Genomic DNA, 23,062 nt, shown 5'->3' with positions numbered 1-23,062 from the left:
AAGAATGATTTGATCAGAGTTGGACAGTCTTATCTTAAATTTGAGCTTGATGTAAATATTCAAAAACATTTAACTTACTGATGCCTCAATTAATGTAATTTTATTGGCATCTATTTTTATTTCTGAAATTTACTACCCTTGGCTTATACTGGAGTCAATGCTTCCCCAGGTTTTTTATGGTAAAATTAGGTGTCTCGGCTTATATTCGGGTTGGCTTATACTCGAGTATATACGGTATATAATTAACAATACAAGCCCCAGGGACTTGATGGCTGTAGGATCATGGGAGTTGTAGTCTAATACACCTGGAAGCTGCCACTTTGGACAAAGCCAGGGCAGGTCTCCCAAACAAAATGGGCCAGGGCAGTGATCCAATAGGAAGCCACTTCCAACCTCTCTGATCTACATAATAATAATAATAATAATAATAATAATAATAATAATAATAATAATAATACACTTTATATTCCGCCCTTCTTTCCATGGGACTCAGAGCAGAATCCAGCATTTACATAACATAGGCAAACATTCAATGCCTTTACAATCACATGAGAGACACAAACAAAGGCAAGGCTTCCCCTTTCATTTCCGGCTCATCTCTGGTTCTGGGAGGTGCTTTTCTGCATTTATTTATTTATTTATTTACAGCATTTATATTCCGCCCTTCTCACCCCGAAGGGGACTCAGGGCAGATCACATTACACATATAGTCAATCATTCAATGCCTTTAACATAGAACAAAGACAAGACAAATATAGGCTCCGAGCGGGCCTCGAACTCATGACCTCCTGGTCAGAGTGATTCATTGCAGTTAATTACAGCTGGCTTGCTGTTGTCACCACCTGGTCTTGTGGCCAACAAGATTGCTTTGGAGCATCTCTTTATCTACTCACATTTGCATGTTTTCGAACTGTTAGATTGGCAGGAACTAGGGCTGACAGACGGGAGCTCACCCTGTCTCGTGGATGCAAACTGTTTAACCCATTGTGCCACCACAGCTCCTGATATATTCCTGATTCCTCCATTTTTGCCCCTTTCTTCCTCCTGCCCCTTCCTTGCCCCTGACCGCTCACCCTCTTGCCTTGACTCTCTCTTGCTCCAGAAACTCTTTGAGGAGCAGCTGAAGAAGTACGACCAGATCAAGGTCTACCTGGAGCAGAACCTGGCGGCCCAGGAGAACATCCTCAAAGCCCTGACCGAGGCCAACGTCAAGTACGCCACCGTGCGCAAGGCCTTGTCGGAGGTGGAGCACAAGTGAGTGCGGGGAGGCTGTGGCACCGGGGACGGAGGCTGGAAGAGAGGTTTCTCCACTTTCCTTCTGCCTTTCTTGTCCAAATCCAGCTCATTTGTTATGAAAGGCTTCTTAAGGAGATTGGAAAGGACTAATTTTGGCTGGAAAATACTGGGGTGGAAGTCAGAGCTCACATAATGCCCACGGGGGCACATTTCCTTTCTATAGCTCAACAATTCTTATATGCTTTGGTTCTCCATATCTTTGGGATTAATAAGCAATGGGTCTGAACCTCAGACCCCCTGTTTTAGTAGAATCCCCCACTCCCTGGAATTCCTCCCATAAGAACATAAGTGTTACGCAGGGTCTATAAATGATAACTCTAAAAAGAAGCTCCACAAGTGGGGCATGCATGAGTAGGGCAACAGTCTCTTCCTGCTCTCCCTTGGCCTTCAAGACCTGCAGATCTTCACCCCAGAAACATGCCTGGATTGGAAGTGGAGAGTCTTGGAATCATAGAGCTGGAAAAGACCCGTCCAACCCCTTCTGACAGGCAGGAAGATACAATCCAAGCAGCCCCGGCAGATGGCCATCCAGCCTCTGCTGAAAAACCTTCAGAGAAGGAGAGTCCACAGACTCCCAGGCAGCAGCAGCTGTACATCCCGCTGTCAAACGGCTCTAACCTTTGGGAGATTCTCCTTAATACTGATATGGAATCTCTTTGCCTGTAATTTGAATCCCTCACTCCAATGCATCCCAGTCTCAGGGGCAGCAGAAAACGCATTATTATCTTTTCCCTCAGGTGGAACACGACCCTGCAGTCTTTGGTGGCTTCCTACGAAGCGTATGAAGACCTGATGAAGAAGTCCCAGGAGGGGAAGGACTTCTACGCCGATCTGGAGAGCAAAGTGGCCAAGCTCCTGGAGAAGGGACGGGTGGCCTGCAAAGCGGCCGAAGCGGCCAGACAGCAGGCCTTGGCAAAGTAAGTGCCCCCCCCCCACCCCACCCCAATAACTGGGGAGTGAAGGCAGTCAGGAGGGGAATGCATGCACTTGGAGGTGGTTCTGCTTTTCCTCACACAGTGATAGCAGCACTCCCAACTGACCAGGTGAGGCTGTGCAAGCGGCAGGTACACACACACACACACACACCCCCCGCCCCCCAATGACAAGACATGCAGCCCTGACACACCTGGATGTTGGGCGAGCGGGCTTATTAACAGAAGACCCTCCCCATAAATGTACAGCAGAGTAACTTATTAGCAGCAGTGTGACCCAGCACCAGTAGCCAAAGGTGATAGAACAAACAAAAACACACAGACAGATGTTATCTTTTCCTTAGGAGGCTTTTCTTTCTAGCGAAATAATATGGTTGCACTATTTACAAAAGTTTCCATAACACAAATAAAGTCCTTTATACAGTAGTCTCACTTATCCAGCATAAACAGGTCAGCAGAATGCTGGATAAGTGACAATGTTAGATAATAAGGAGGGATTCAGGGAAAGGCTATTAAACATCAAATTACATTATGGTTTTACAAATTAAGAACCAAAATGTCATGTTTTACAACAAACTGATAGAAAAAAGCAGTTCAATACATGGTAACGTTATATAGTAATTACTGTATGTATGACTTTAGCATCAAAACATTGCAATGTATTGAAAACATTGACTACAAAAACATGGACTACTAAAAAGCAGAGCCAGCATGGTGGGCCCAAGGTAGCACTGGATAATACAGAACGTTGGATAAGTGGAAGTTGGATAAGTGAGACTCTACTGTACGTCCTTCTATGCTTCCACGCTGGGCTTCTCTCTCATGCAGATAAACAGCTTCGCTCTCATAGAGCCTTCTCTCAGAACAAACTTACACAGGAGCTTCACACAGGAGCTTTACACACAGCAGCCTTCACATGAGGCCTTCAACCTGGGGCTTCTCTCACCAAAGCTTCTCTCACCAGGCCTTCTCATAAAGAGTTCTTTCTCATTCTGAGGCCTTCTCACACTGCGGCTTACTCAGCTACAGGCACCCTTGTTTATATTGAACAACAACTCATGCTGAGTCATTGACTCCATTTAACCCTTTCAGTGCTTGACTTACATTTTTGTAATTAAAAATACCTGGTTAATTTTTAATACTTCTGACACTGGGTGCCCTTGTTCACTTCTTGAGAGTTTCTTTGCAGAGGCAGTGGAGGTGGCAGGAGGGCTTTTCCTTTACGGCAGATGTTTCCACTGCTTCCTGGTCTCTCTTTCTACTCTCTGTGTGCTCTTGTCATTTCCAGGGAGGCAAAGCTGAGGCCCCCGCCCAGGCCTACGACCCCGAAACCACCGCTTCAGAAGAAGCCTACGGACCCGGAGGGAGTCGAGATGATGCCGGCCCTGGCCTCCCTCTCTTTGGCCGACCTGCCGGAGGAGCTGAGGAGCCTCCCGCCTGAGGTGCTGGCCTCTCACCTGGCCCAGCTGCCCCCCGATGCCCTGGCGGCCCTTGGCATGGACCCGGCCTTTGCCTGTGCGGGCTTTGGGGGTGCGGGCCCCGAGGCCTTTGGTGTCACCCCTTTGCCGCCGCCCAGAGCAAGCCAGGCCCAGGCTCCCTTCAGCCCGGGACACTTCATGGCAGGGGGGCCCATGCCTGGGCAGTACCAGCCCCCCAGAGCCCTCGCTGTTGCCCCTGGACAGAGGCCTTTCCCCGGAGTCCTGGACCCCGGCCCCTTCCCCTCCCACCAGATGCCGCCTCCCATGCCTCGGGCGGGCCTCCCCCCACTGAGCTCTGCCCCTTCCGCGGTGCCCAACGCTCAGGTCTATCCCACGAGGACCATTGTGCAGGGGCCCCCCTTGGCCCCCATGCAACCGCCCTACCAGGGGGCCCCCCTGCCCCCCCAGCACACCTCCCCCCAGCACATCCCCATGTCAGTCTCTGCCCCAGGCGGGGGTTACGGCATGGGCCGTCCAGCCCACGGGAATGTGGTGGTGGCCCCTGCGCAGCCCATGCCTCTGGCGGTGAGGCCCACGACGGTGGTTCCCCACCAGAACTTTGGGGCCCACCACTTCCCCTCCCAGGCGCAGGCCGTCCGTCCGGCTACCACCACCGTGGACAGCATCCAGGGCCCCATCTCCAGCTGCACCACCCCCAGAGGAATCCCCGGCCCGGCCCCTCAGTGGGCAGCACCCCCTCCTCCTCCTCCTCCGCAGGGAGGGTTTGTGGGACCACAAGGGCCCGCGGCCCAGTTTCCTTACGGCCAAGTGAGTGGGCCTACTTTCATGCCACCGGCCGTGACTCCTTACTCTGCCGCTCAGCCCCATCCACAGGCCGGTTTTCCTCCTCACAGGCATCTCCAGGGCCCCCTCGACCAGCAGGCCCAACCTCCCCAGGCGCTTGCGGGCCAGCCGTACCAGCCTCAGTTTCTGCCCCGAAGCCAGCCCCCCCAGCAGGGCCACTTCCAGGGCCCCTTCCCTCCCCAGGCCTCTGTCCCGTCCACCGTCCTGAGCCAAGGCCCCGTTCACCCCGCAGTCCAGGGACAGATCCCCAGGCAGATGCCCCCCCAGCACTACCAGCTGCCCGACAAAATGCCCCCTCCAATGGCGCTCCCTCCCCACTCTGGGACCATGGCCTTCCCGACCCAGGTCCCCAGGGGCTCCAGCATCACGGTGGGCCTGGTGGGGCCTGGCCAGCCCCTGCGCCCCACCATGCAGCCAATGCCCCCGGCAGCCCAAGGGGCATATGGTCCGGGGTCCGCCATTGCTGCCCCGCTCCCCCCGGGACCGCAGCAGCAGCCGCCCCCTCCGCCACCCAGCCCAGGCCTGACCCAGATGCCTGGAGGAGTGGTGGTCCCGGGGCCTGCCCTGCCCTCGCCGGCCCCCTCCCCGCAGCCGCAGCCCCCCATGCCGCCCTCCTCGCTGCAGGGCCCCTCCGAGACCCCCTTCCACCGGCAAGGCTCCTCCTCCTCCACCACCGACGACCTGCTCTCCTCCAGCCCCGAGAGCCAGCACGGCGGGCCCAAGGCGGCGGTGGGGCAGCCCCTGCTGCAGCCCACCAAGGCGGACGCCAAGGACGGCCTGCGCCCCAAGGCAGTGCAGCTGATCGAGAACGACCCCTACGAGAAGCCCGAGCGGCTGCGGCGGCTGCTTTCGGAGCTGGAGCGCTTCCAGGAGGCGGTGGCGGCGCTGGGGAGGCCCGGCCCCGGGGGCACGGAGCTGGACGGCCTGTGGAAGGAGCTGCAGGAGGCCCAGGAGAAGGACGCCCGGCAGCGCTCCATCGCCATCGCCCGCTGCTACGCCATGAAGAACCGGCACCAGGACATCATGCCCTACGACAAGAACCGCGTGGTGCTGCAGTCCGGGAAGGACGACTACATCAACGCCAGTCGGATCGAGGACCTCTCCTCCTACTGCCCCACCATCATCGCCACCCAGGCCCCGCTGGTGGGCACCGCCTCCGACTTCTGGCTCATGATCTACGAGCAGAAGGTCTCCGTGGTGGTCATGCTGGTCTCCGAGCAGGAGATAGAGAAGGTGAGCCAGGGAGACTGGGCAGACTGGGAACTGGCTGAGCCCAAAGGGTGCTTCTGTCCAGCGGGATGCCAAGGGGAGGGGGCTCTGTCCTGGGCCTTTCAGGATTATTTATTTATTTACAGTATTTATATTCCGCTCTTCTCACCCCAAAGGGGACTCAGGGCGGATCACATTATATGCATATAGGGCAAACATTCAATCCCCATCTACACATAGAACCGAGACAGAGACAGACACAGAGGCAATTTAACCTTCAATTATGCGTTATCTTTATCAGTGGTTTGGATGACAAAATAGAAAGCAGTGCAGATCAAATTTCCTGATGGGACCAAGTTGGGAAGACAGGCTAGTAATACCCAGAGGGCCGGATTGGGATCCAAAATCACCTCAACAGATTAAAGATGTAGGCTAAAACTACCAAAATGATTGAAGGTCTGGAAAGTATGCTCTATGACAGGCATGGCCCAACTTTGGCCCTGCGGGTGTTTTGGAATTCAACTCCCACAATTCCTAACTTCCAGTAGGCTGTGTGTGTCACGAAAATATGATGTGCAGATTTTACAAATGTGGATTTAATATGTGTGGGTATGAATGAATTATATGAAAGGTGTTTGGATGGGGCCTAATTTGGCTGAAGACACCATTCTAAAAGATTAAGGCCTGCAATGACTAACTGCCTGCTTGCTGAACTGTCATTTAAAAGTTGCTGGAAAGAACTGTGACAAATGATGTATTGTTGACATTGCTGAGTTGAGTTGGGGGAAAACGTGTTTACATTAATCAGAGACAATGGCTCTTTTAAGTTAAGGAAATGTTTACAAGGTTGTTGTTGAAGGCTTTCATGGCCGGGATCACAGGGTTGTTGTGTGTTTTCCGGGCTGTATGGTCATGTTCCAGAAGTATTCTCTCCTGACGTTTTGCCCACCTCTATGGTAGGCATCCTCAGAGGTTGTGAAGTATATACCTGGAAAACACACAACATTCCTGTTTACAAGGTTCTTTACATTAAGAAGGAAGTCAACACAGAGCTCCTTGAGAGTCCACATCTGCCAGGAAACTGAGATGGAATCAACATATTCCAGGATGGAAGATGTCTATCATTAATTTACAGCTCTTTGGGACATCAACGAAATATTACTATATAAGTGACCTCATTACCTTATTACCTCCTAACATTCCAAAAATTGTGGCAGACTAGAGGAGTCTGGCACGCCCTCCATGATATGATCTCTTGAAAGAGACGGTGTATCTTGGGAAGGGCAGATCCACAATGGAACACAGTCTGGTCACTTGCCTCCTTTTCTCAATGGAAGAGGAAGGAATGTGTTTTGGAGACATTTTACATTTCAGGGGATCAGGTTCTGGTGTGGATTCTGCCTGTAACTATGTCTATTTTAACTGAATTGTTTTGCCTTGTTATGATGTGTTTATTATGTTTGCTGTGTTTCAAGTTGTATGTTGTTTTGACAATTGGCTGTTTTTGTATACATGTTGGAAACCGCCCTGACTCCTCTAGAGGAGATAGAGCGGTATATAAATAAAGTTTAGTAGTAGTTAGTTCTGATCCTTGACATTGTTCTTGGGACATTTTGGAGTTTTGGCGCTTTGAAGTTTAGGAGTTTTGAAACTGCATTGGCAGATTTGCAAGGACGCGGTCTAGCCTAATAGATGTTATTCACAGAGGAAGAATGGAGAAATGGTCATCAGTTGTATTAACTCTTACTGCTGTATTAACTCTTGTTTTATTGTCTTACTCTGTGTGTGTGTGTCTTTTTTTTTTTTTGTATATTGTTCAATGTATTTATGCTGTAGTTTTTGTAAATTGTGTTAGTCAGGCCTTGCCCCATGTGAGCCGCCCCAAGTCCCCATGGGGAGATGGTGGTGGAGTATAATTTACTATTATTATTATTATTATTTTATTATGACACAGTAAACAAAATAGATATGCTGGATTTCGTATCACAAAATCACAAGTCGAACATTTCCCAAGTGTCTAGGACTGTGTGATGTATTATTATTATTATTATTATTATTATTATTATTATTATTATTATTATTATTATTATTATTATGCATGAATGCGGATGAATGCATGTACATGTGTGTGAAGTAAAAATGTAATCCCCCTTTGTCTGTTAGCCAATGTAACCATAGGTTGTTTGTGAATCCAATGTAGTTACATGGAATCTGTATGTCTATATGCCCAATGTTATTCTTTGTGTAAAAGGGTAAAGGTTCTGATATACCCTCTCACACTGGAAATTGTAATAAAAAGAGCCTTTGTTTTAAAAAGTATTCATGACACTAGGAATTGTAGGAGCCCCCAGTGGCCTAGTAGATTAAAGCCTTGTGACTTGAATGTTGGGTTGCTGACCTGATGGCTGCCAGGTTCGAATCCCACCCGGAGAGAGCGCAGATGAGCTCCCTCTTTCAGCTCCAGCTCCATGCGGGGACATGAGAGAAGCCTCCCACAAGGATGGTAAAACATCAACACATCTGGGCAAAGACCCCTGGGCAATGTCCTTACAGATGGCCAATTCTCTCACACCAGAAGCAACACAGGTTGCTCCTGACACGAAAAAAAACCTAGGAATTGTGGGAGTTAAAGTCCAAAACACCTGGAGGGCCGAAGTTGGCACTTTGAGAAACAGCAGAGGGAGCTGGGGGTGTTTAGCTTGGAGAGAAGGCCAGGAGGGAGTGAGCTTGTTTTCTGCTGCTTTGGAGATGACCCTCTTCTGACAGTGATTCTCTGCTCCTTTGTCTGTCCGGCAGCAAAAGGTGTTGCGCTACTTCCCAACGGAGCGAGGCCAGCCCATGGTCCAGGGCCCCATCACGCTGGTGCTGACCAGCCAGAAGGCCACCCCCACCCACACCGAGCGCATGATCAGCCTCCAGTTCCGGGACCAGAGCCTGAAGCGCACCATCATCCACCTGCAGTTCTTCTCCTGGCCTGAGCTGTAGGTTCCCCTCCATTCGAAGTACAGGGAAGGGGTGGGCTGGGCTTGGCTGGACCTCTGTGGCCGGAGAAAGCCAGGATGAGGCCCCAAGACTCAACAGTGGGCAACGGTCAGCTTCAGAAGCAACTTCCAAAGCGGGTTTGTCCTTGAAAGGCTTGGGAGGAATTTCATCTCATCTGAAGCCTAGGGGAAAACGATTCTGCAACAGGAAGTAGTCTAGAAATCAACATACGGGTTTAACGTGTAGCAGATTGATAATGATAAACGGAAGCTCTTACGTGTGCCTGCAGTCCAGAATCACTTGCAGAATAATAACACGCCACCCAGGTTTGCACAACAAAAATACTGGAACTTTACTGATTCCAAGAGATCAAAAAATAGTATTTACAGTGGTCCCCCTGATCACTTACAAAAGTCCACAAATCTGCTACAGAGAAGAATACAGTCCTAGTTCTTCTCCCTCTTTTCTCAGCAGCAAACAGGCCTCAAAAATAGCAAGACCTCTCTGAGTACACAGCTGCAAAGATCTGGGGATTAATTTGATACTGTTTCTGTTCTGCTGCTGCAGAACCAATTTGGATTGGTTCTGCAGCAGCGGAACAGAAACAGTATCAAATTAATCCCCAGATCTTTGCAGTCTCAGCCGATCGGCTTCATGCACTTCATTTTCCTGTTAACACACAAAGCACAGTGCCTTTGCAAACCATGACATAACGTGCCTCACGTGAAATGCTTAGCACTCGATTTGTGTGTGTGTGTGTGTGTGTGTGTATGTGTGTGTGTATGTGTATATATATATATATATATATATATATATATATATATATATATATGTACATACATACATACACACACATACATAATGAGATACCCATGCCTGGTCTGGAGCATGAGACTGTGCAATATAGATTACAAGAAAAGAGACTTTGTAAGAGCTGTAATAAGGTTGGGTGGTTCTACGAAGCCTGGGCAGACTTTGTGAGAGTCTGGATGCCCATGTGTTCTTTTCTCCCTCCGCAGCGGCCTCCCCGACAGCAAAGGCGTCCTGCTCCGCTTCATCCAGGAGGTGCACAGCCACTACCTGCACCAGCGCCCGCTCCACATGCCCATCGTGGTCCACTGCAGGTAAGGAAGTATGGAACCCTGCGCAGACGGGGAAGCCTTAGCATTGAACGGTTGTGTTGTTAAAGGGTGAAGTATGGAACCCTGCGCAAACGGGGAAGCCTTAGCATTGAACGGTTGTGTTGTTAAAGTGTGAAGTATGGAACCCTGCGCAAACGGGGAAGCCTTAGCATTGAACGGTTGTGTTGTTAAAGTGTGAAGTATGGAACCCTGCGCAGATGGGGAAGCCTTAGCATTGAACGGTTGTGTTGTTAAAGGGCGAAGTATGGAACCCTGCACAGATGGGGAAGCCTTAGCATTGAATGGTTGTGTTGTTAAAGGGCGAAGTATGGAACCCTGCGCAGACGGGGAAGCCTTAGCATTGAATGGTTGTGTTGTTAAAGGGTGAAGTATGGAACCCTGCGCAAACGGGGAAGCCTTAGCATTGAACGGTTGTGTTGTTAAAGTGTGAAGTATGGAACCCTGCGCAGACGGGGAAGCCTTAGCATTGAACGGTTGTGTTGTTAAAGGGTGAAGTATGGAACCCTGCGCAAACGGGGAAGCCTTAGCATTGAATGGTTGTGTTGTTAAAGGGTGAAGTATGGAACCCTGCGCAAACGGGGAAGCCTTAGCATTGAATGGTTGTGTTGTTAAAGGGTGAAGTATGGAACCCTGCGCAGACGGGGAAGCCTTAGCATTGAATGGTTGTGTTGTTAAAGGGTGAAGTATGGAACCCTGCGCAGATGGGGAAGCCTTAGCATTGGACGGTTGTGTTGTTAAAGTGCCAAGTATGGAACCCTGCGCAGATGGTTTGTCAGTGTGACTTAAGCAACGTGCAGTCGCTGAATTCTTGACAGCAGAAGAGATTCACACCAAAAGAGATTCATCCGAGAATGCAAGATATTTATGGTGGTTAGTGTTGATATGAGTCCTGTGCATCGGTGGGCAAGGAAGTTTAAAGAGGTTGAGGTGGGAACATCTGACTTGTGTGACAAACCAAGAGTTGGACATCCTGCGACAGCAACCACCAAGTTTCCCAAGCAAAAGGTTGACAGACTGATTCGGGATGATCGTCGTATCACTTGAGAGACATTTCAAGCATCATCAGCATTTCACAAGAACGTGTGGGTCACATTATGGCTTTGCTTGGCTATCGAAAGATCTGTGCACGATGGGTCCTGTGAGACGCCGGTTGCGGAAACAGAGTGTCGACTTCTTCCGTGACGGCTTCAGAAAACTTGTTCATTGTTGGCATAAATGTATCCAATTGTGGAAAAGTGAATAGTGGTCGTTAAAGAGCACATTCTAAGGATTATTTCTGCATTTGATTTATTAAAATATTCTCATCCAAACCCAAGTAATGAAGGTGGAGGCATTACTTTTCATTCACCCCTCGTATCTTCTCCCAATCTTCATTTCTGGTTCATGGGGGAAGAAAGACAAACCTGCCAGTGTCAAGCCAGGATCTTACGCCAAATAAGCCCAGGAGCAGATGTTCAATAAACCCAAAGACATGCCACAAACACTCCCCAGTTCTACCCCTCCAGGAGGGGCCCAAACCTGTTGACCTTAATTATGCCAATTACTCGGCCTGTGGGTTGTAATTAACCGGAGTGAGTCGTTTTTCTGTTCACAGACACCCAGTAGTGATCCCACAAAAACCTATCCATGTACCTTAATAAGGGCCCTGCCTCCCATGTTCCCCAAACGTTCCAAGGTGAAGGGCTTTAGGCTGCAACTCCCTGCATCTCACACCATTGGCTATTATTATTATGACTACTATTATTACTATTATTATTACTATTGCCCATGTTGACTCAGGTCTAATGTGCCATCGAATCTAATGCGCACAACTTTCAAAACCCTGAAACCAAAAAAAGTATTTGCTGCCTGATGTTATGCGCAGCGACAAAAAGTGAGCTGGGTTGTTGTATGTCTTTCGGGCTGTGTGGCCATGTTCCAGAAGTATTCTCTCCTGACGTTTTGCCCACATCTATGGCAGGCATCCTCAGAGGTTGTGAGGTATGGATAAACTAGGCAAGGAAAGGAAAAAAATATATATCTGTGGAGAGTCCAGGGCAGGGGTCCCCAAACTAAGGCCCGGGGGCCGGATGCAGCCCTCCAGGATCATTTACCTGGCCCCCGCCCTTAGTTTTATAATATAATATTTTTATATCAGTTTTAATAATACAATATATTGTATATACATATAATATTGATAAAATATTATAATGTTATACAATATAATACTAATAATAATACCATATAATAATCTATATATATAAAAGAGTGATGGCATCAGGGCAGCGGACAAAACAACAAAACTACAGGACCCCCAACCTTGAAATTTAACAACACAACCCAACATTCATGGCTCTAGGTTGATACAACAAAAAGAAAAGAAAAATAAAGTCCTAATTACAGGGAGGGGAATAATAGTTTTTATCCAATTGCTGCCAGTTAGAAGGCTAAGCTCCGCTCACTTGGTGTCCTAGCAACCTACTCAGCCCAGGGGACAGACACAGTTAGGCCTCACTTAGGCCTTTTCCACAGATTATCAGATTTTAACTGGATTATATGGCATTGTAGACTCAAGGCCCTTCCACACAGCTATATAACCCATTTAGAATCTTATATTATCTGCTTTGAACTGGATTATCTTGACTCCACACTGCCATATAATCCACATCAGTGTGCATACTAAACATAAAGACAACCATACAACAGACATTCAATGCCACCACTACCTCAACAATTTCTCACCAACACCACCAGACAACGCCACAGCAATGCGTGGCCGGGCACAGCTAGTATTAATTATATGTTATATATTACATATACAGTAATATTACAGTATAGTGGTATAGTTCAACATAGTAATGTATTATGCAAATATTGTGCTATGCTAATAATATAATATATAATATTATAATATAATAATGTATGTACATACAGCTGCTCTGAGTCCCCTTCGGGGTGAGAAGAGTGGGATATAAATGTAGTAAACAAAGGTAGTAAATAAATAAATAAATAATTTTAGACTTTGGCTCGGCACACAACAACAATAGCAATCCTAATTAACTTGACTATCTCATTGGCCAGTAGCAGGCCCACACTTTCCATTGAAATCCTGACAGGTTTATGTTGGTTAAAATTGTTTTCATTTTTAAATATTGTATTCTTTCGTTGTTGTTGTTGCACTACAAATAAGACATGTGCAGTATGCATAGGAATTTGTTTGTATTCTTTTTTCAAATGATAATTCGGCCCCTCAACAGTCCGAAGGATTGTGGACCGGCCCTCTGCTTTAAAAGTTTGAGGACCCCTGGTCCAGGGTGTGGCAAGAGTCCTTTGTCACTGGGAAGCCAGCATCTATGTCAGGGGTCCTCAAACTTTTGAAGCAGAGGGCCGGTCACAATGCTTCAGACTGTTGTGGGGCCGAATTATCATTTGAAAAAAAAAACAACAAAAAAAATCCTATGCATACTGCACATAGTGCAACAACAACAACAACGAAAGAACAATACAATATTTAAAAAATGAAAACAATTTTAACCAACATAAACCTATCAGGATTTCAATGGAAAGTGTGGGCCTGCTACTGGCCAATGAGATAGTCAAGTTAATTAGGATTGCTATTGTTGTTGTGTGCCTTCAAGTCATTTCAAACTTTGGCCAAGCCTAAGTCTAAAATTAATTATTTATTTACTGCATGTATTTACTATATTTATATCCCACCCTTCTCACCCCGAAGTGGACTCAGAGCAGCTGTATGTACATACAGTATATTATTAGCATAGCACAATATTAGCATTATATATTACTACTAGCTGTGCCCGGCCACGCGTTGCTGTGGCAAAGTGGTGGTGGTATTGGTTAAAAATTGTGTAATTTTTATTTGACATTATTTGCAATTTTTTATTAATTTTATTGTAAGTTATATTTTTATTTATTATATTTTATTATTTTCTTGTATTACTTTTAGTTATTTTCTGTTATTATAGTATTTTATTGTATTAATTTTTAGAGTTTTTTATTATTTTTTATTGGGTTGCTAGGAGACCAAGTTGGAGGAGCTTAGCCTTCTAACTGGCAGCAATTGGATAAAAGCAATTATTCCTCTCTCTCTAATTAGGACTTTATTTTTCTTTTCTTTTTATTGTATCAACCTAGAGGCGTGGATGATGGATTGTGTTGTTAAATTTCGAGGTTGGGGCCCCCGTAGTTTTGTTGTTTTGTGGGTCGCCGTGATGCCATCACTCTTTTATATATATAGATATTGAACTATACCACTATACTATTATATAATATGTAATATATAACATATAATTAATATTATTATATGGTATTATTATTAGTATTATATTGTATAACATAATATTATTATCAATATTATATGTATATACAATATATTATATTATTAAAACTGATATAAAAATATTATATTATAAAACTGAGGGCGGGGGCCAGGTCAATGACCTTGGAGGGCCGCATCTGGCCCCCGGGCCTTAGTTTGGGGACCCCTGATCTATGTGTTCCCACTGCCTTAGTTCAGTAAGCCCTGAGGTCTTTGAGAAGGAAATGAATGTAACTTGGCATCAAAATGAAGCCAACTGGACAGCTAAATGTCAAGGCGCTGCACAGCCATGGGGCAAGGAGGAAGTCCTTGCATCCCTGTCCCTGCAGAATGTATCAGTTTTATGGAGCATTAGGTCAAGGTGGGATAAAGGGCAGGGTCTCCCAGGCTCCCGCTGACTCAATAATCCTCCTCCTATTTGTTTCCAGCTCCGGAGTGGGCCGCTCGGGGGCCTTCTGCCTTCTCTACGCCGCGATGCAGGAGGTGGAGGCCGGCAACAGCATCCCGGACTTGGCCCGGATGGTGAAGAGGATCCGCCAGCAGAGGAAGCACATGCTGCAGGAGAAGGTAGGGACTCCACTGATTTACAGCAGGCATGGGCCAACTTGGCCAACTTTGGACTCCCACCATTCCTAACAGCCTCAGGCCCCTTCCTTTTCACCCCCAGCCGCTTAAGCGGCTGGGGGTGAAAAGGAAAGGGCCTGAGGCTGTTAGGAATGGTGGGAGTTGGAGTCCAAAACACCCAAGTTGGCCCACGCCTGCCTTGTTGTAAAGCCATGAGTGGGCATCTGGGTCAGTGTTGCCTGGCTGAGCATTGTTTCCCTTCCAGCTCCACCTCAAGTTCTGCTTCGAGGCCGTCCTGAAACACGCCAAGCAGGTCCTGCAGAGGCACGGGGTCATCGCCGCCTCCGCCGGCAAGCCGCCCAGCAGCACCGCCGGACCCCAGAAGGTGAGAGACATCCCATAAGGGGGAAGCCATTCAGAGGGAGTCCAGTGGGAGAAGGGTGCCTCTGCCCATGTGCAGGATGCTCTACCTCTACCAACCTGTCGCTGCATCAGTCTCCTCTTTATTGACGTTGAAGAGAGACTGAATGTGTCTGCAGAAGGCACAAGCTTCCTTTGCAACCAGCGTGTCTGAGACTTCGGCTCCTCTAAAGGGCTGCAGCACTTCCATCACATGCTGGTCCGGACGGGACAGGTTATCCCTTTAAATGCCAAAACAGGGTTGTGGGCATGGGATAGAAAAGCTCTGAAGGGTGTTTGGAAGGGGCTGCATGGAACAGATGTCCCCAGATTTGGTCCTCCAAGTCTCTTGACCAGGGGTCCCCAAACTACAGCCCAGGGGCCACTTGCGGCCCATTGAAGCATTTATCCGGCCCCCACGGCACAAAGGCTGAAGGGGGTTGGGCTAAATGGCCCAAGGGGTCTCTTCCAACTCTCTTTTATTATTATTATTATTATTAATCACGTTTTATTGATTAGCCCAAAACAATTCTCAGCTGCGTTGCTTTGAATAGGAAAAGGGCTGTTTTGTGTGTTATTTTAGGATTCTGGCCAGCCAACAAAAATGAAGTTTTAATATGTGGGTCCCAGTGTGTTTTGTGAATAATGTATGGCCTGAGTCATTGGTCTCTCTTTTTCTTATACAATTCACAGCTGAACAGTACATGTGTGATATCCTCCACCTCTGATTCTCCACAAATACAAAATATAATAATAATAATAATAATAATAATAATAATAATAATAATAATAATATCAGGACCTCAAGATTGAACTGCAAAGACTCTGGCAGAAACCAGTGCAGGTGGTCCCGGTGGTGATGGGCACACTGGGTGCCGTGCCGAAAGATCTCAGCCGGCATTTGGAAACAATAGGCATTGACAAAATCACAATCTGCCAACTGCAAAAGGCCACCCTACTGGGATCTGCACGCATCATCCGAAAATACATCACACAGTCCTAGACACTTGGGAAGTGTTCGACTTGCGATTTTGTGAAACGAAACCCGGCGTATCTGTCTTGTTTGCTGTGTCATACAACGCCGTTGTGTCAATAATAATAATAATAATAATAATAATAATAATAATCACACAGTCCTAAATACTTGGGAAGAGTTCGACTTGTGATTTTGTGATACAGGATCCAGCATACCTATCTTGTTTGCTGTATCATACAATGTCGTTGTGTCAATAATAATAATAATAATAATTATTATTATTATTAACATTGAGGCTGGGAGGCCATCTGTCAGGGGTGCTTTGCTTATGCTTTTGGTCCACAATGGCAGAAAGGAGTTGGGCTAAATTTATGATGATGATGATGATGATTATTATTATTATTATTATTGCTCGGTGGCCACCTGGTCAACTATAGTCCGGCCCTCCAATGGTCTGAGAGATGGTGAAATGGCCCCCAGTTTTAAAAGTTTGGGGACCCCTGCTCTTGACCCTCAGCTTTCCCCAGTCAGCCTAGCCAGCAGTGAGGAATTCTGAGAGCTGGAGTCTGAAATATCCAGGCTTTGGGAAACCCTGGCCTAGAAGCACACAATCCTCTGGTCCTCCTAGAAGCCCACTGCAGGGCTCCATCTCCACCCGAACTCAGACCCTTTGTTGTTCCTTTCTTTCCAGCCGTACGTCCACCAAGACCCTCAGGACCTGGTCCTGGGGGGCGACATGCCCATCAGCTCCATCCAGGCCACCATCGCCAAACTCAGCATCCGGCCACCCTCCGGAGGGGCAGAAGCGCCCGCTGCCAACGGTCAGCCCCCGACGGAGCCCTCCATGACCAATGCAGGCGCTTTGCCGGCGGCCTCTCATCCAACTGCGCCAGACCCAGCGGTGTCTGTGGCCCCAGAACAGCCGCCCCCTCCGCCCCTCTCTCCCCCCACGGTGCGTCCAGAGGCTCCGGCGGAGAACAGCAACCACGTGGAAGAGGAGATGGAGGAGGGTCCCACCAACGTGGATGCTGCCTCGGCCGTTGCCGCCTCGGCCGCAGCCCCTTCCTCCTCCTCGCTGGAGCTGCTGGCCTCCCTCACGCCCGAGGCCTTCACCCTGGACAGCGCCCTCAAGGGCCGGCAGCGGGTCAGCAAGCAGAGCTTCCTCCAGCCCCAGAACGGGGAGGGCCTGCGAGGGGCCCGGCCCAGCGACGACCCCCTCAGCCTGCTGGACCCGCTCTGGACCCTCAACAAGACGTGAGCCGAGCCGAGCCAAGGGAAGGAGGGCAAGCGGACCCTGCGGCTATCTCTCGGGGGCTTCTCCATTTCTCTAGCGTGGGAGAGGGAGGCGGATGGTTTCACACGACGGGAAGAGCATCACCAGGAAACTCTGCTGCTTGTGGAGACGGATCTCCTTCACCTGCTTTCGAGCAGACGGCTTCTCCAAAGATCTGGCCCAAAGGCTGCGGAGGAGGAAGGTTCCCGAGCCTGCTTTCTCGGCCACTCCTCTCTCTTTCACACCATGCCTCAAGGAGGGATGGGACCCGTGCGCTCCTTTTGATGTGGTTTGCATGCGTCCTTTGCTGTGTTCCTGCTGGGAAGTGGAGGTCAAAGAAATCTCAGCAGATCCGTGTTCTCCAGGATTCCTCCTGTGGCACCAAGGGAAGGGCACATGGGTGCTGTTCATGCCCCTTTGCTGGGTGAATCTGCACGGGTTTCTGCACAGGGAGGCTTTGCTGCCCCACATGGACTTCACCACCAGACCTTTCCAACCTCAAGGAAGGTTCACATGGGCCCTGCACTGTGTTGCCGTTGGCTCCTTTGCCAGCCCCACAGACCAGAAGAAGGGGCCGCCCAGTGCCTTGCGCCATCCGCATTGCGACCCTGCAGCCGGATCGGTGCCTCTTCCTCCGCCCTTTCTCATCTCTTGCTCACTTGCCTTTGGAGGAAATGGAGGCCCGGCAGAAGCAGTGTTTTTGTTAAACGGCACTCTCCCAGAACGGTTTGCTGCTGCTCACCTCGCAAGTGCTTTTGTTTTGGGAGCACAGCGTCCATGTGTTTCATCCTCTGCTGCCAAAGCTCCTTCCTGTTGGGCTTTCCAGCCGGGCTCCACTCTTGGCTTTGTCTGGCGTCTCAGCGGCTGCCTCCAGGCATGTTTGGGTTTGCTCGCTCTGCAGCCTTTCCTCGAATGACATGCAATGCCATGCTTCTTGCAACAATGGACTGAAGGATGAGCTGATCTGTGGCTCCTCAGCAGCAAAACCTGAATCGTGGTGGGATTGTGGTAGTGGTCCACTTGTTCCAAAGGTCTGGAGGGCAACTGAAGGCGGCACCGGAGAGAGGCCGAGGAGGAGAAAGGCATCCTGTCTGGGGAGGAATGCCAACCCTGTGAGCCCATCTAGGGTGAACTCTGAGCCTTCTTCTAGAGGTTGGGCTGCCAGCCGGAGGAAGCCTTTCTTGGGCAGATGCAGCCGTGGAGCAACGGTTTCTTCAGAGAGGGGTGGGCCTGCCTTCCCGAGCCCTCCCGGCTGCCCCGATGATGCTGCCCTCCTTGCGCCTCCTGGGGAGATGGGTCTGGGGGCTCCTCTGCTTTCCTTCTGTATAAATGTAACATTGACTTCCTCTTCTGTAATTTAGAACCAATCTTTTTCAGCTCTTTGCTACTAAACTAAATAAAAAGGGATGGGATCACGGTTGGGTGAAGTTCAATATGCAGATTTTTGGCCTGCAAAGAGGCTGAGGGTATGCCTGCCCCTGAAGGGAGGTTCCAGGCCTGGTCCTTGCCTGCTGGGGCTTATAGTGGTCTAAACACAAGCCTTGGCCTCAACAAAATTCAGCCAGGCCCTGAGAGGCCTTCCTGGCTGTTTCCCCACAAAGACACGCCAGAGCCGTCAAGTTAGTTCTGTTTAATGTCCCTGTCCGCATTATAAAACACAATCTGGTACAAAAGCCGCTCCCGCCGTACGGTCCAAAAAGGGCACAGCAGAGCTAAGGCCACCTGAGGCTTTGGGGGGGGGGGGATGATGTGGGAGACAATGCCCAGAGGGGTCAGCAGTGGGGAGGGAGGGAGGGATGGGGGCTCCATTGGCCAGAATGGGATGCAGCAGGTTAGGCCCAAAGCGCCCTTTCTTGAGTGGGCTACATGATGCACTCCCTACAGTAAGGGACCCTAAACGGAAAAACAACAAGACACACAAACTAGATGGTCAGTCTGTGGCTTTAAATACGTCCAAAGTGAAGCCTCTTCTTGCTCAGCTCCTCCTTGCCCGTCTTCCCCAAATGGTCGTTTGCTTGAGGTCTATCACAGGGATCTGCCAAGCAAGGACTGGCCCATGAACGGAACCGGGAGGGCCATCATTGCTGCTCCATCTGCTCCCCTTGAGCTTGACCGTTGGGCCAGCCTCAGAATCCCCTGCCGCCATCGCTCTCTCCCTCCCTCAGCTTATTATGGGCCAGAATAAATAAGTATGTACAGGACATAAATAAATACGGCAGGCAGCAGGATAGGCTCACCCTTGGAGGCAGGCAGGCAGGCAGGCAGCATCGAGGGGCTCAGGAAGCTTCCCAAGAGCACAGCCCAAGATCTGCCCAAAAGGATGTGGGGCTGGAGCTGTCGTGACCAGCAGAGAGGGGGAGAGAGAAGCAATGGGCCAGAGGAGGAGAAGCAGGGAGGCCTGAAGCCAGCTGCCATTATGCCAGGAGGGCCCTTGGTGAAACAAGGGGCTCAAGAAGCCTTCCGAGAGCAGAGCTCATGATCCATCCCAAAACTATCTGGGGCTGGAGCTGTAGTGACCAGCAGGAAGAGTAGCAATGGGCAGAGGGAGGGTTGAAGCCAGTGGCGGTCATGCCGGCCAAAGCAGCCCTTCCTGACCCAGAGGGTGGGCACCTGCCAACTCTAGGGGTCAAGGGTGGACTCCCTCTGATCTCCTGTCCAGACACGACTCTGGCCCCTCTCTTTCATAATCATGAAGAGGAGCCTCCAGAGGGGCGAGGGCTCCTTTCCTCTTGGCCGACCCCCGTGCACCTCTGCAAGAGGGACTTCCCAGGGTGGGCTCTCCCTCTCTAGCACCTCTTCCTGCACCGCCCTCCATCTTCCGCTTCAGTCAGATAAGGACCCGGAAGGCGGCAGTCGCGGCACCAGGGAGGGACCCATCGCCAGCCCCTCGGCCGCTCTCCCCATCTGCGTTAGTCCCGCTTCTCCAGCACGGAGGGCACGTAGACCAGGCTGAGCTCGCTGCCGAAGTTGCAGACGATGGCCGCGTTCTCCAGGACCAGGATCTGCCGGGCCGGCTGGGCCTCGTTGCTCTTGCCCAGGTAGACCGTCTGCAGGAGGTCCCCGTAGCCGATGTCCCAGAAGGAGACGCAGCCCTGGCCCCCCGTCACCAGCAGGTTGTCCGAGATGACGCCCAGGCTGGCCCCACAGCCCATGTCCTGAGGGAACGGAGGCGAGAAAGGGGGCGGGTGAGAGGGAGAAAGGCAGGAAAAACACAGGCAGGGACTACAATCAGTGCTACATTTTCACAAAAACACAAACTGCAGTCGTAATGTGTTTTGTGTCCTAGCTTAGAAGCATAGAATAGTGGAGTTGGAAGAGACCTCATGGGCCATCCAATCCAACCCCCTGCCAAGGAGCAGGAAATCGCATTCAAAGCACCCCCGACAGATGGCCATCCAGCCTCTGCTTAAAAGCCTCCAAAGAAGGAGCCTCCACCACGGCCCCGGGGAGAGAGTTCCAGTGCTGAACAGCCCTCACAGTGAGGAAATTCTTCCTGATGTTCAGGTGGAGACACTGATCAATTTGCACCTCAAAACAAGTGCAAAAGTCACACTGGGAAAGGAAGTCTCTTGGAATTAATTCTGATAAAAAGGCAGCAAGTGAAATACTCAGCTTCTATTCCCTCTTGAGGTCAGCTTGGCTGCATGACACCTCTGCAGTTAGAAAACAAAGGTTCTTTGGACAATCTCAGATATATGTTTGACATGTTTCTTGAAATTACTAATGTTGTCTCTGGCATCATCTAAAAACACCAATGATCCATTTCTGCAAGTATTCAAATGTAGTATCAGCTTCAAGGGCAACAAACAAAGACAAGGAAACCATAGCCTTGGCACCATTGTATAAAATGCCACAGCCTCACAATCTGTAGTTTATAATTTCTAATGGAGCTTCTTAATAACTGACAATGACTGATTTCATTGTGATGACATCATTCATTGTCAGTAATTAAGAAGTGCCCTTATTATCAAGTTAAGCATGCTAGAAGGTTCTGCAATTGTCTCTGAGCCTTCACTTCATCTGCAGTCTTATAAGGGCCCCATGGATTTCAGAAGGTTTTCTTATTTATTATTTATTTATTTACAGCATTTATATTCCACCCTGCTTTCTCACCCCGAAGGGGACTCAGGGCCGATCACATTATGTATATATATAAGGCAAACATTCAATGCCCACAAACACATCGAACAGAGACAGACAGACAGATGCAGAGGCAATTTAACCTTCTCCCTGAGGGGATGTTCGACTCTGGCCATGGGGGAGCAGCTGCTTCATCATCCACTCTGATGACACTTCCTCACTTCCTCATTCCAACGTTGTAAATTAGTTAAACTTGCCTCCCCACTTTTATTCTTAGGACAAGAATCCTCGCTCCCTGCCCCTGAAGTACAGCCTACAGCACCTAGGATTTGTTGATGGATACCCATCAAAGTGCTAAACAAAAGTGACCCTCTTCCTTCCACTTCCAAGATCAGACCAGCTCTGGTACCTTTGGGGTATTTAGACGGAGTCAATCTAAAAAGAGGGCTCACCTGCTGGATGGAGTAGTGCTTGATGCCGGAGCTGCGGTCCCAGATGCTGATGACGTCGTCCAGGCCGCTGCTGATGACGCAGGAGGTGGTGCAGGTCAGGGAGGTGACGTCCCCGCGGTGCGCGTACATGTGCCCCACACGGGCCCCCGTCAGCACGTCCCACAGGCAGATGGCCCCGTCCTGGCCCCCGCTGGCCAGCGCCATGGTCTGGAAGGCAAAGGCAATGCGTCAGATCCCCTTCACCAGGCCTGAGGGTGGTGGGCTCGAGCAACCCCCCCCCCCCGGAAGACCCCCTCTTACCTGGTCAATGTAGACGGCCGTGATGGCCCCCGAGTGGCCCTGCAGCGTGAAGAGGCAGCAGGAGTCCTCCAAGCGGTAGACCTGTGGGGTGGGAAGCGGGTTCAAAGACATTCAAAGGAGGATTCGGACAAATCAGGACTTGTCCTCCTTAAAAGGAAAATGCATTCCCTGGCTGGAACCTTTAAAATTTCTGCCCAGAAGACATGAAACAAGGGGAAACGATGGGAGTTGCAGTCCAACAACATCTAGAACAGTGGTTCCCAACCTGTAATCTGTGGACCATCAGTGATCCGCAAGAACTAAAATATGGTCCATAGCCTCACCCGTTAATAATAATAATAATAAAACTTTATTTATATACCGCCCTATCTCCCGGATGGGACTCAGGGCGGTTTACAGTCATAAAAGCAACACAACATTACATAACGACATAACAGGGGCCGGGCTGTGGCGCAGCTGGCTAGTAACCAGCTGCTATAAATCACTACTGACTGAGAGGTCATGAGTTCGAAGCCCGGGTCGGGTTAAGCCTCCGACCATTAAAAAAAAAAAATAGCCCCGGCTTGCTGTTGACCTAGCAGCCCCGAAAGACTGTTGCATCTGTCAAGTAGGGAAAATTTAGGGACGCTTTATGCGGGAGGCTAATTTAACTAATCTACAACACCATAAAACTGCTCACGAGGAAAAGAATGAGGAAGAACAGCCACCAATGGACGGTGAAGCAACAGCTCCTCCTGTGGCCGGAATTGTGAAACTGGAAAGATGTTAAAATGCCTCTGTGTCTGTCTAAAACTGAATGTTGTTTGTCTATTGGCATTGAATGTTTGCCATATATGTGTTCATTGTAATCCGCCCTGAGT

General features: G+C 49.4%; 2 protein-coding genes across 5 annotated transcripts in view; one reads left to right on the top strand and one right to left on the bottom strand.

The window, feature by feature from the left end:
- Nucleotides 1-17,492, top strand: part of ptpn23 (protein tyrosine phosphatase non-receptor type 23) — a 51,122-nt gene extending 33,630 nt beyond the window's left edge. Inside the window, exons 18-25 of the mRNA XM_062984406.1 lie at nucleotides 1,103-1,254; nucleotides 2,034-2,213; nucleotides 3,517-5,743; nucleotides 8,516-8,700; nucleotides 9,721-9,825; nucleotides 14,587-14,725; nucleotides 14,988-15,107; nucleotides 16,789-17,492. Coding sequence (XP_062840476.1) covers nucleotides 1,103-1,254; nucleotides 2,034-2,213; nucleotides 3,517-5,743; nucleotides 8,516-8,700; nucleotides 9,721-9,825; nucleotides 14,587-14,725; nucleotides 14,988-15,107; nucleotides 16,789-17,355 — 3,675 coding nt within the window. The 3' untranslated portion in view covers nucleotides 17,356-17,492. The remainder of the gene's footprint in view (nucleotides 1-1,102; nucleotides 1,255-2,033; nucleotides 2,214-3,516; nucleotides 5,744-8,515; nucleotides 8,701-9,720; nucleotides 9,826-14,586; nucleotides 14,726-14,987; nucleotides 15,108-16,788) is intronic.
- A 1,493-nt stretch (nucleotides 17,493-18,985) lies between these two features.
- Nucleotides 18,986-23,062, bottom strand: part of scap (SREBF chaperone) — a 68,572-nt gene continuing 64,495 nt past the window's right edge. For 3 of the 4 annotated variants that reach the window (XM_062984407.1, XM_062984408.1, XM_062984409.1), the window contains exons 21-23: nucleotides 22,203-22,283; nucleotides 21,903-22,109; nucleotides 18,986-20,525 (exon numbers count right to left, since the gene is read on the bottom strand). In XM_062984407.1, coding sequence (XP_062840477.1) covers nucleotides 20,280-20,525; nucleotides 21,903-22,109; nucleotides 22,203-22,283 — 534 coding nt within the window. In that variant the 3' untranslated portion in view covers nucleotides 18,986-20,279. Of the gene's footprint in view, nucleotides 20,526-20,928; nucleotides 21,024-21,902; nucleotides 22,110-22,202; nucleotides 22,284-23,062 lie in introns of those variants that run through there. The other variant, XM_062984410.1, reaches the window with a different exon arrangement.

Source organism: Anolis carolinensis, chromosome 6 (assembly GCF_035594765.1).
Source record: "Anolis carolinensis isolate JA03-04 chromosome 6, rAnoCar3.1.pri, whole genome shotgun sequence".
In the NCBI taxonomy this organism is placed as follows: domain Eukaryota; kingdom Metazoa; phylum Chordata; class Lepidosauria; order Squamata; family Dactyloidae; genus Anolis; species Anolis carolinensis.
This window is presented reverse-complemented; position numbering and strand designations above follow the sequence as displayed.